Source organism: Pollachius pollachius (assembly GCF_949987615.1).
Source record: "Pollachius pollachius genome assembly, chromosome: 3".
In the NCBI taxonomy this organism is placed as follows: Eukaryota; Metazoa; Chordata; class Actinopteri; order Gadiformes; family Gadidae; genus Pollachius; species Pollachius pollachius.
Genome location: NC_136936.1, coordinates 49,083,660 through 49,095,070, shown reverse-complemented (window position 1 = coordinate 49,095,070; position 11,411 = coordinate 49,083,660). Strand labels below are relative to the sequence as shown.

At 44.1% G+C, this 11,411-nt stretch overlaps 1 protein-coding gene across 1 annotated transcript; it reads right to left on the bottom strand.

Moving 5' to 3' along the window:
• Window positions 1-326: 326 nt before the first annotated feature.
• sp9 (sp9 transcription factor) lies at window positions 327-2,421 on the bottom strand (the record flags this gene model as incomplete). Its single annotated transcript, XM_079732527.1, has 2 exons — window positions 327-1,631; window positions 2,401-2,421. 2 exons carry the CDS (start codon window positions 2,419-2,421, stop codon window positions 327-329), a joined length of 1,326 nt encoding a protein of 441 aa, XP_079588653.1.
• Window positions 2,422-11,411: the final 8,990 nt, after the last annotated feature.

Below are 11,411 nucleotides of genomic sequence, written 5' to 3'. Positions count from 1 at the left end.
ACCCTTCTCACTGCAATACCTATATTATTGCAGACCCCTCTCACTGCAAGACCTCTCACTGCAAACTATTATCACTGCAGACCCTCACCCTGTCTTCAGACACCCACAGGCCTTTAGCACTGCATTTCCACAGATGGTTTCAGCGCAGTATAATATTCGGTATTCAAGGTGAACAGAAATGTTTTTTTTTTATGATTTTGCAAAACGCCTCCTGCAATGTTTTTTTTCTCGATTATCGTCTTTTCAAACAGACCCGTTTTTCAATGCTGTGCAGATTCAATTCTGGATTAGGTTCGGTAAAGGGGGGGGGGGGGGGGGTCACCTCACTAGGGCTCGTCGTGGGGCGACTGGTCCTTAATGGTGATCCGGGGGTGGACCCCCTCTAAGATGAGTTCGGGGGACCCGGAACGCGGGGTCTCCAGGTTACTCGTGTCGGTGTCACTGTCGCTCCCCTTTTTGCTCCCTCCGCCGCCGGCCGTGTGCGTTTTGATGTGCTTGCTCAGGTGGTCGCTCCGCATGAAGCGCTTGTTGCACACGGGGCACGCGAAGCGCTTCTCGCCGGTGTGCGTGCGCAGGTGTCTCTGCAGCTCGTCGGAGCGCGTGAACCGCTTCCCGCAGAACAGCCAGTTGCACACGAAAGGCCGCTCGCCCGTGTGCCACCGCAAGTGCGCCTTCAGGTGCGATGTCTTGCCGTACACCTTCCCGCACCCGGGGATGTGGCAGCTGTGGAGTCCCTTTCTCCGGAGGCTCGCTCCGGCGGGGCCCAGCCGCTCGGCCTCCTGGCAGTTGGGACAGTCACACGTCGCCCGCCCCGAGTACCTCCGGGAGGACCGCGAGGAGCTGCTTATTCCAGAGCTGGCGCCAGAAATCATCGCGTTGGCGGCGGACGCGTCCGTGTAGGCGGGGATGACCGTCTTGAAGCCCTCCTGGGTGAGCAGGTGCTGGCCGGTGGACAGCAGGTGGGACGCGGAGGGGCTGATTCCCGTGGAGCTGAACGCCGAGTGGGTGAGCGTGCTGAAGTCCGGGTTGTAGCCGCTGAGCTGCGAGTGGATGGCCTGGGGCGTGCCGGAGTGCAGGGACGTTTGCAGTGAGCTCGCCTGGTTCTGGACGTCCAGCCACGAGCCCGGGTTGGTGTGCACGTCCCACCACGAGGACGCACCGTTCGTCACGTCGCCGGAGATGGTCGAGTGGAATCCCGACTTGTACCACGATTCGTACGGGTGCGCCATGCCGACCCTCGGGTAAAGCGTCTCGGCCGACGCGTGGACCTTGGAGATGAAGGCCGACTGTCCCGACTCTTGGGACGCGACGCCCGCCGCCGAGTTGGAGAACAGGCCGCTGTAGTCGGTGGAGAACGCGGAGGAGGTGGGCGAGGTGGAGGCCAGGCAGAACGCGCTGTTGCCCGAGCCTCCGGACGGGGGTAGTCCTGTGGACGCGCGGCTGGTGGCCACCGCGAACCCGGGGAGACTGGAGCCTAAGTTGCAGCTGGAGGAAGACCGTTTCCACGGATGAAATCCACCCTTTGAGAACGCGCTGGAGTCGGGTAAAGCGGTCAGAGGACTGGTGTTGCCAATTTTGTTGCAGGTTGCCGCCAGCATCGCTAGTGGGGTAGTTCCGAAACGTGGCTCTTCCTGGAGTGAGAGAAGGAGAGTTAACTTAATGAAGCCGTCCCCCTCACACACACACACACACACACACACACACACACACACACACACACACACACACACACACACACACACACACACACACACACACACGCACACCCACGCACACACTGATACACACACACACACACATAAGTGGCGCGGAAACTTGGTTTTGCGTAATGGAGGACGTGTACTTTAAATGCGCCTTTTGCGCGAATCGAAGGGATTGTTTTTTTATTTTATTATTTTAGCATTAGTTTATATTTATTTGTCTTCTTCTGATAGGGCCAACAACGCTTTGGGTTTATATAGCCAAGAAGGCTGTTTTTGCAATAAAGTCATAACAGATTAGTAAATATATATTATAGGCCTAATGAAATTTCCCATCAAATTCTTATTATTTACTAAATGTGATTGTAGCAGAAGGATGGCTCAGAAGATTGGCCTAGTTTTTTCAGGCTTAAGTGCAAAACATTGCATTTACAAAAGTTATTGTTAACTTGCATATTGATCACAAAGAAGCACATAAATATATAATTAATTCCGCTTGATTACCACAAAAAAAATAATTCCAGAGAAAGCTGTTCACTAATATAACACAAGTTTGTTTCCGCTCTATTGGAATGCATTGACCTATAAACAACCACAACTTCCTTCACAGGATATAAACACAAAACCCCACCGCTTCACAGACACACGCATACGCACACACACACACACACATACACACATAAGCATAACACACTCTTACCCCGAGTATAGACGTAGCCATATCCAGAGTCTGTACTGCGGTGAAGTTGCCTACAATGCTGTGTACGTTTCCAACCACTCCGGCGGCGTTTTAACTCGAGTCCCACTATTCCTCTCCCGGCTGCAGCGCCACTCCACCTAGTTGTAGAGAGCGTCTTCTTTGAAGTACAGCTGGCGGCCGTGCACAGCCAATCAGCGGGCGGCGTTCCCGGCCGGGGCCAGGGCGAGCCAATCAGCGGACAGACCACGGAGGGGAGCCGCCCCAAAGCCTCACGTCAATCATCTGTTGGGGCAGCTCCGATCTGACTGTAAAGTGAGATGAGATTTTGTATTTTTTAAATACGTTTTATAATTCTGCCGTCCGGAATCAATGTCTGCTTTCATTCTAGACACGAGTCCAGGTGAGCCGGGCCCGACCAGGTAAGAGTTGTAATAATATTTGTGTGTCGGTGTTGCGGGTTTGATGCTGGATCTGTTTGCTCCAACTCCAGTGGAAATGATGTGTTTCGAGTATGAATTTAAATCATAAACGTGGACTCACAATTTGAAGAGAAAAAAAACAGGCAAGACATTTACAGGGAAATGTGGTTTTATTAAATGTGGCATTCAGTGAGAACGAATACTGGTTTCAGAAGTTATGACAGAAGTGGTGTGAAACCGTTTCCCACTCCTCGGGTTGTTTGTCCTATGTTGCATTAGGCAGCGTTTTAAATTGGCCCCAGCTGTTTTCAGCTTCATGGCGAGGCGCTGACTAGCTGCCGTCAAGACAAACAACTTTAACCGGATACATTGCAATCATTTGATGTTGAATTAAAACGGCAGCTGTGTTCTGCGTTTAAATGAACGGGGCACATATTAAATGTCAGGGCGCGCAGAATGGGTGCGCTTCTTTCTGCCCTTGCGTCAGGCGTGCGCTCCAGAGCGTCAGACGCGCTCTCACACGTGCGGTTCACGAGAATTAACAACTCGGTTTATTATAAGAGCGCATCCCTGCGTGCGGTTGAATGTTGTGTTATTTTTGTTTTAAATAGCAATAATTTAACACTCAAAAGTTGTGGAATTGGACGGATCTCAAACGGATACAGCTGTGTTACTATAATATTATCCACTTGTCGTTTTGTGTCTTAATAGTTTATTTTGTAGGAAATGCCATCCAATTCCAAAGGGAAAACCATCTCATTCTGGGTGAAAAGCGGAATAAACAGAATGTTTATCGCGACTGGATGAAAGATTAATTTGAATTCTGAGACGTATTTTTTAGGAGTGATTCTATCCTTTACTCCCAGCACTACTGTCTCGACTATCTGCTTCCGTGGACTCAGTGGGAATTAGACAACATGCTAATTGGCTTGTTAATGCACGCAGTGATAATGCATCTATATAAAATTGACCTGCTCTAACGTTTGTCGCCAACCCTTTAAAAGTTAAAGCAATTTCCAGGATAGAAAATATCCACGGTGTAAGCATTAGAGTTTTTAAAACGAGCAAATAATCCGCCATTATGGAGCTTGAATGCTGCAGTCATTGCAAGAGCAATTTGACTAAAGCCTCCCTTTTTCTTTTAAATCCCCACCTTCCGAGAGGAGAGAATAAAAAACAATTTTATCAAATACTGGACGCTGCCAAGGAAATTGATTCATTTTAGCAATCACGGCAATTTAGTGGAGTGCTATTAACAGTAGGCTATTAAATGTCCGTTCTGCATAAACAACGCTGATTGTTGAAAACGAAGTGAAAATAATTTGACTGCTTAAAAAAGAAAGAATGCAACGCGTGAGGACAGTTTTTCTTATACTCTTGAAAACGTATTTATTCATTTATGTGTCAAAAAAAAGCTGTTAACTATTTTATTTTATTTAATATGAAGAATAATTATAAGATAGTGTTTTTCCAATTTTTCATTTAAACTTGAAAGAACTCCTTTTAATCGGTTTAAAGAACAACACAATATGTCACTGAAAAAAATGTGTAGGCCTATAAAGGGTAAATAATTTGTACATTTCTATTAAGGCCTATTTAAGCACATTAGTCTAATATATATTTTCCCCCACAAATCTCATTTAGTATTTCTATTTTTTGTTTTTGGAAAATATGTGTGGCTGAATATGATCGTCGCTTGTCATTGAAATGAGAATTTTCTGTTGAATCTATAATTCCGAGCCCCATTTGTGAGCACTTTTCTGTGGCAATTAGGTGGCTATTACGAGCCATTAGATTGATCAATGTACCTTAAACAATAGGAATGATTTATTTTGTCGGACAAAACGCTCTGCATCTATTGTGATGAGTTTAAGTGATGGTACATCCATCAAGCGTTGAGCAACAAAAGATAAATGATTAATTCAGACCTATTCATTTAGGCTCTTACTTCAAAGGTAGCCCTTTTGGCTTTAGGTCCACATTATTGGATCCTCATCTCATGTTCAACAAGACGACTTAAGGACGGATCTCTGCATGCGAGTCTCCCATTTGCGTTTATTTGACAGCAGTATTTGAAGACAATTAACTATATGGTTAGTTGTTGTATCCATGTAGTCTTTATTTCCGTCTGCAAATTTTGATGAATATTATATTAGATATATTTTGCTAGGCTAGCTGTACCTTTGTTATCTTTGAAGTAAAAAAATAAATATTAATTGAATTTACCGTTGTATCCCAAAGAGTGTGTTTTAGATGAGGATTTATATATTACATACATTCCTTTATTTATTTTGGTTAATTAAAGGATTTGGTTTAGACATTTTCAATCCTTAAATGCTTATGGGTTGCATTGTAATACTAATTACCAAGGTATTAATAATCTGAAAAGTGTCGAAAATAATATAATAATATCTGATGTGGGGTCTCAATGACTGAATGAAGCATTGAGTAAAAAAACTAGAAAGTAAATTCCCCAAACACACCAAAAGTAAGTTTGTCCGCATAGGACAGAACTGGACAGAATCGTTTCGGCCAGATGTGGAACATAGGTTCGGCTTTCAGGCTCAGTGACAACTTTCATTTCGAGCGAAACGCAGGGTCTATTTTAGGAGTGGCGAGTGGACGCGCTGGAGCGTGGTCCAAGGCGAGACATGGAAGAGTTTCTAAAGATCGCAATTATAAAAAGGATCCTTCTTTCCACTCACACCAACCAGGCAATCTTTGGGGTTGCAGACAGATCTCAGATACCTTTTTTAACAAAACGCCCCAGAAGAAGGTGTGTTCTGTCAGGGTATCGCTTCATCTTTGATCATGTGCATATCTGGTGGGTTACATAACATGCAAGCGCAAGCATCACCCCATTATCTTTATCTGGGGGTAGGGGGGTTGTTTGAGGATCGAGACCACCACCACCACTGATTGGGAGGTTTGGCAGCTCTTTGAGGGGAGGAATGGGAGGCCTTCCTAATGTGGGGTAAGTAATCCCATCTGAACACCTCCTCCGTACGCCGGGCCCATGAACCACATGCGTGTGACATCTGACATTCAACACATCTGATGTCCGCTGCACTGCGCCATATAGCGTAGTTGTTCTGTCATTGCGTGTCCACGTTTCCCCTCAAGAAACGCACACATGTGTGCAGGTGAAATGCATGTAGCATGTATACAGGGGATAGTGCCCGCTCAATGCTTGTGTGGTATTTTGGACATTGTCTCTGGTTTGAAAGGACGCGGGTTTCTTGTTTACGTGTTGACGCGGTGTAGGAACAGGTGGACTAAAACATCACTGCATGCTCAGTGGTTTTACCATAATGGAAAGATGGTTTCTCTGCATCCATGTGTGTCTTCACTCACTTCGCCAATGTTGTCTCCCCTGTGATCGCACTGTCTCCATTCAGCACATGATGTAGTATATTACTATATTATATACAGTGTACATATGTATATTATATGCTTACTTTAAGTCACTAATGGTTAGTAGGACACATCTCTATTGGTTATCGCTTCATTAGTTGTTACTCTTGGTGAAAGTGTGAAGCTAGTGAGCTATACAACTGTCCCACTCTAGTCTGTGTTCAACCTTGCTGCTTTCAATGTAAAGATTTAAAGATCTGTAAACAAATGTCAGAATATGTTTTGCATGGCATAGATAACTTGCACTCCAGACTACAGTGTGATTGATATTATGATCCTGGTGATATGGTTGTTTCTTCTCCTAAACGAACACGTCTGTCACATGTTAACAGTGTGACAAGATTTACTGCAGTGCTCAGTGGAACAGTGTCTCCAGCCTTCAGCCGACACCTCTTCATCTTTGCATATTTCTGATGTTTTCTGCTAAAAAAAGAACACTGTAGATACCCGTATAGATCTTAAAGGCCATCCTCGGCGACCAGGAGGTGTTTGAGAGAGAGTGACGATGGCACCATACATATCGTCTCCCGGAGTCACCATAAGCCCTTAGACATCTGCACCTTCGCAACCCCCTTTATGTTATAAAAGGAGACACAGATCTGTCAGGGTCAAGATATCAGAAAGTAACTGCCAAGTGCACTTGAGATAGTCTGACAGGTTGTTTCTTTTATATCATCTACCATGAATTGTCTTTGCCAGAGCCCTCCTTCAGAGCTCTGGAACAATTTGCAGTTGTGGGGCCAATTCTAGGTTCCATGACTTAATTCATTACATTCGTTTACACAGTCCGAGGGCGAGAATGCCCGCCAGCGCTCTTCAGTGGTCCCTTTAAGACACAGAGATGTGAATGTAATTGTCTCTTAGTGACAATCCCCTTGTCCCATCAAAGTCCTCTCGGATAGATCTTTTTTTTCTTTAATTGACTTGTCAGATGCAGACAATAAACCAGGCAACAACGACGCAGGCAGAGAAATGGCCAGTCCAGCGAACTCGATCACGCATCGAGTGTCCACCAGTCATTTCACGCTGCCCATGGCCGTTTAGCCATTGTTGGAAATAGAAAAATCTATTCTACATAGGGCCAGATTTCTAAAAGAAAGGCTACTGTTTGCTCTCAAATAGCCATTCTTTGTTGTTGTTGTTGTTGCTCCTTCAACTTTTCGGCATAATATAAAGATCAATCTCCTTGCTTTTATTGTGTGATGAAATATTCTTGTTTCTGTTCAAAGAATATAGAAGATGTAAAGTTGTAAACTGTCCCACCCAATTACTGTCACTCTCCTTTTCGCTACTTTTCTAGAGAAATATCCTCTGTTGGAAGTGTTGGAACCAGATTATTTCAAGGGGAGGGTAACCAGTGAACCAACGATTCAATAGAGGCTTTGCGCAAGCTCTATACATTTCTGTTCGTCTGATTATACAGAAAGCAGCAACAGTTATATAAACAAATATTCCCTGAACACATAGAAGCTGTGCGTTAAATTGCATCAAATGTGTGGTTAGCAATACAATGTCCAGCATTATTTGATTGACAGAAGTCAGGGCCAATGAAAATAGGGGGCAGGGCAATGGGATGTAAAGGGGTGCTGGTACCACCCCAGTATTGATGCCCCCTGCCTTTTAATCATGCATGTTTTATTTTCTCTATAAACGCATAGCATGATGAAATCTCTGATCCGCTACACTTTAAGTGAGCCTTTTCCTACTGACATGTAAACCACCAACGCTGGCTGGATTTCTGCCTGGGCTCCCCTTTAATCTCATTCCCATTATTTCCCCACTATTCCACAAAGATATTGTGACCCTTGAACCCTGAGCTGAAAAGAGATTTGACAACTGTTTTGGTCCGATAAATACCTGCGTTATAATGAGGATAGCGGTGTTCATGGAGACGGACCACCAGAAATATTGAACACCTTATGAATACCAGATTTCCACATGCCTAGCTGTTCTGTCGTATTGTACACTTATAGCTACATTATGATGTGTGATGGTGATGCGCATAGTGTGCAAGCTACACTATTCTAGGTGTAGGTATATGTGTCTATACGTATGCCTATATTCATTGTAAAGTAAAGGTTTATCACTCAACACCTACATCTGTTGTATTATTTACAATCTGATTCATTGAGAGAACAACAAGGTTTGTATCCTTCGACATATAGAAAAACCTCTTATTCAATTGTGTATCGTGGTTTGCTTTCATGTGAGCATTAACTCACCTTTTACTAAACACTAAGCACTTGCTGTCTAATACCCCTCTGATAACTAAGCATTAGTCTGTGGGTTATCTGCCTTTGTTCCTGCAAACAAACACATACATGTGGCAAGAAGACATGGCGCGTTTGTGCATCTGCTCTAACGTGCTATGAAACCTTTACCAACTGTGCAATGCGGACCAATTGGGGGCATGTAAACAGTGGATTCAAGGCAACCATTTTGAAGGGGAGAAGCAAGCACAATCAGTGCCTCGGAGAAACAATGATGCTTTGTATAGGGAAATAATGCATGCGCCAATCTTAGACAATTTCACTCTTGTAGATCCTGTCAGCCAATCATTTTAAAGTGAAGCACCAGGTGAAGGAACAGAGATGGAAAGTCTTAGATTATAGTTAACTGCCTGGCTATTATTACATTTTGAATCGTTGTGTTGCCTGTAGATCTTGAGCTACCCTTGAGGTGCATGTACCCTGAAAAAGCTTTCCCTTTTCCCAACATGACGCAGCATTTGGCCCCGCACGTTCAGCCGTTTAGGTCAGAAATATAATTTGCCCTCCGAGTACAATTGATCCATTATGGGATTATCTGACCCGTTAAGTGTGTTTAGGATTATTTCATGCGCACTTTCGACTCAAAAGATCAATTGTTCGGTATAATTGACTCACTTACTTCACGTATATATATATATATATATATATATATATATATTAAAAAAAAAAGATTCTCAATGTGTATTATAATACACAGAGGTTATTCTTTTGGCGGTAATCCAGTATTGTATTGGGTGGACGGCTGGAACATAACAGTGTGTTCGGGAGGGACTGACATGGCTGCTGTTTTTATTTTTCAGGAAGTCAACCTTCTTCAACTGCCCTGACAAAGAGTCAAGCGGCAGCAGAACATTTCCCCTTCTGCACCATTGACCCAAATGAAAGCAGAGTGCCCCATTCCTCATGAACGCTGTGATTTCCTCTGCCAATTCCGCGGGGCTGCCAGGTATGGGGTCCCACCATTCACACATTATTCACACTCGGGTTTGTTTTGGTGGCGACAGGTCATAAAACGACTGCAGCGGCGGGGATTGTGAAGGCAGTCAACAGGGCAGGACAGCTTGTCGATGTCTCTGTTATGGTGGCTTTCTTCCGTGCTTTTAGGTCAGGGAGAAAACCCTATTGTTTGCATATTAATGGCCGATTTTCATGCGTCCTTATTGATGTTTGAGCTGTTTTTCCTCTGTGCTTTCTGCCTGTTTTCTGTCTGCAATCAGTCCTGATGGGAATTGAAGACCGCGTGGCTTTTGTGTGTTGTAGGTTTCTTGTCCGTTGGCTGTAGATTGTCTATAGCTACTGTCAGTGGTTAACGGCGCGCCCACGTCTCATTCCTGTGTGTCTCATCGTCTGGACAATAAAGACGTCTTCAGTGACTCAGAAGGCTTGCCTTTATGATCGCTTTTCCACAGAAAGGTCAAACAAATGTATTGATATTGTCATTATATTAGTATATAGATACATTCATTCATTCATTCATACATGCATACATACTTGCATGCATACAGTACATACATACATGCATACATACATTCATTTATTCATTGTGACTCAGAACTTGCCTTTATGATCGCTATTCCACAGAAGGGTCAAACAATGTATTGATATTGTCATTATATTAACTACATATATATGTACACATATTAATTCATACATTAACTAATTAATTCATACATACATCCCTTTATTCATTCATTCTTTCATCAGAACATTGTGACTCACAACATTATAAATCCAAAGAAGGGTCAAACGCTGTATTGATATTGTCATTATATACATACATACATTCATTCATACATACACACATACAGGTACTAACATTAATTGATTCATTGATTCATACATTCATATGACATCCTTTTGTTTGTTTTGCAGCACAGTGGGGGTTCGCCTCAGTGTGGGGGACATCACTTTCCCCCCCCCCCTCCCCCCCAGCCTGGTGAAGGCGCTCCAGCCAAGGCCTTAGCCCAGGCCTCCCCCTCCCACCTCAGTTCATGCAGAATCTTCCATACGACGCGTGAGTCCCTCCGATGGATACTAATCAATTGCCTGTTTTTTGACGGGATCCCAAATCACCACATTATTATCCACACCAAATCGTCTTGAGTTAGCATGCCAGTTGGTCTGCGGTTCATTGTTTGGGCAGAAGAAAGATCATTCTTATGTGACCCAAGCAAGGATCAGCTGACAGCCTTGAGCGGCGACGCCGGAATCAAACCACACATTCCCACTGGGACTCTCCCTGAATGGGAATCACAGAGAGGGGGGAAAAGCATTCAGTCCGTGGCTGATTTGGTCTTCACACAATCAGTAGCTATTCTGAGGTTAGCAAAATAAAAGTACACAGTTGAGCGGCTCCACCGCAAGTTCCTGTAATTTGATTCCAAATGGCACATTTGATTATGCTAGTGGCACAACAAAGGATAAATAAAAGTGCCTAAGACCAGCCCCCTGTCTATCATCTCTGTGATATTTATCTAAAGTACAGGCCCCCGGCACTGTTTTTAGATGGTTTAAGACGCTAAAATCGCTTCTTTTGATACCGGCCAGGGACACGATATGTTTTTCGCAGAAAGGTATTCCAGTGAAGTACCTTCTGTCCACAAATGGCCGATAGTTCTTTGTCCGTCTCGAAATAGTTTGTCGTTCTTTTTGTCGTCATCTTTGTCTTCCACGGCTTTACCGTAATAATTCGAATTGCGGACCCTATAATATTGAGTAGGAAAGGTTCTCTGAGAAACAGCATAATGTGTTTTCTGATTGTATGCATTTGTGACTTCCTTATTATGTGAAGAGCTCTGATTAGCCCATGGCTTGTGACAGAGTGCAGAGTGGCCAAATCAACAGGGTTAAAATACAGACCATTATCCTATATTGTTAGCAAGTCCTCGCCGCTTGCTGGACTGTGTGA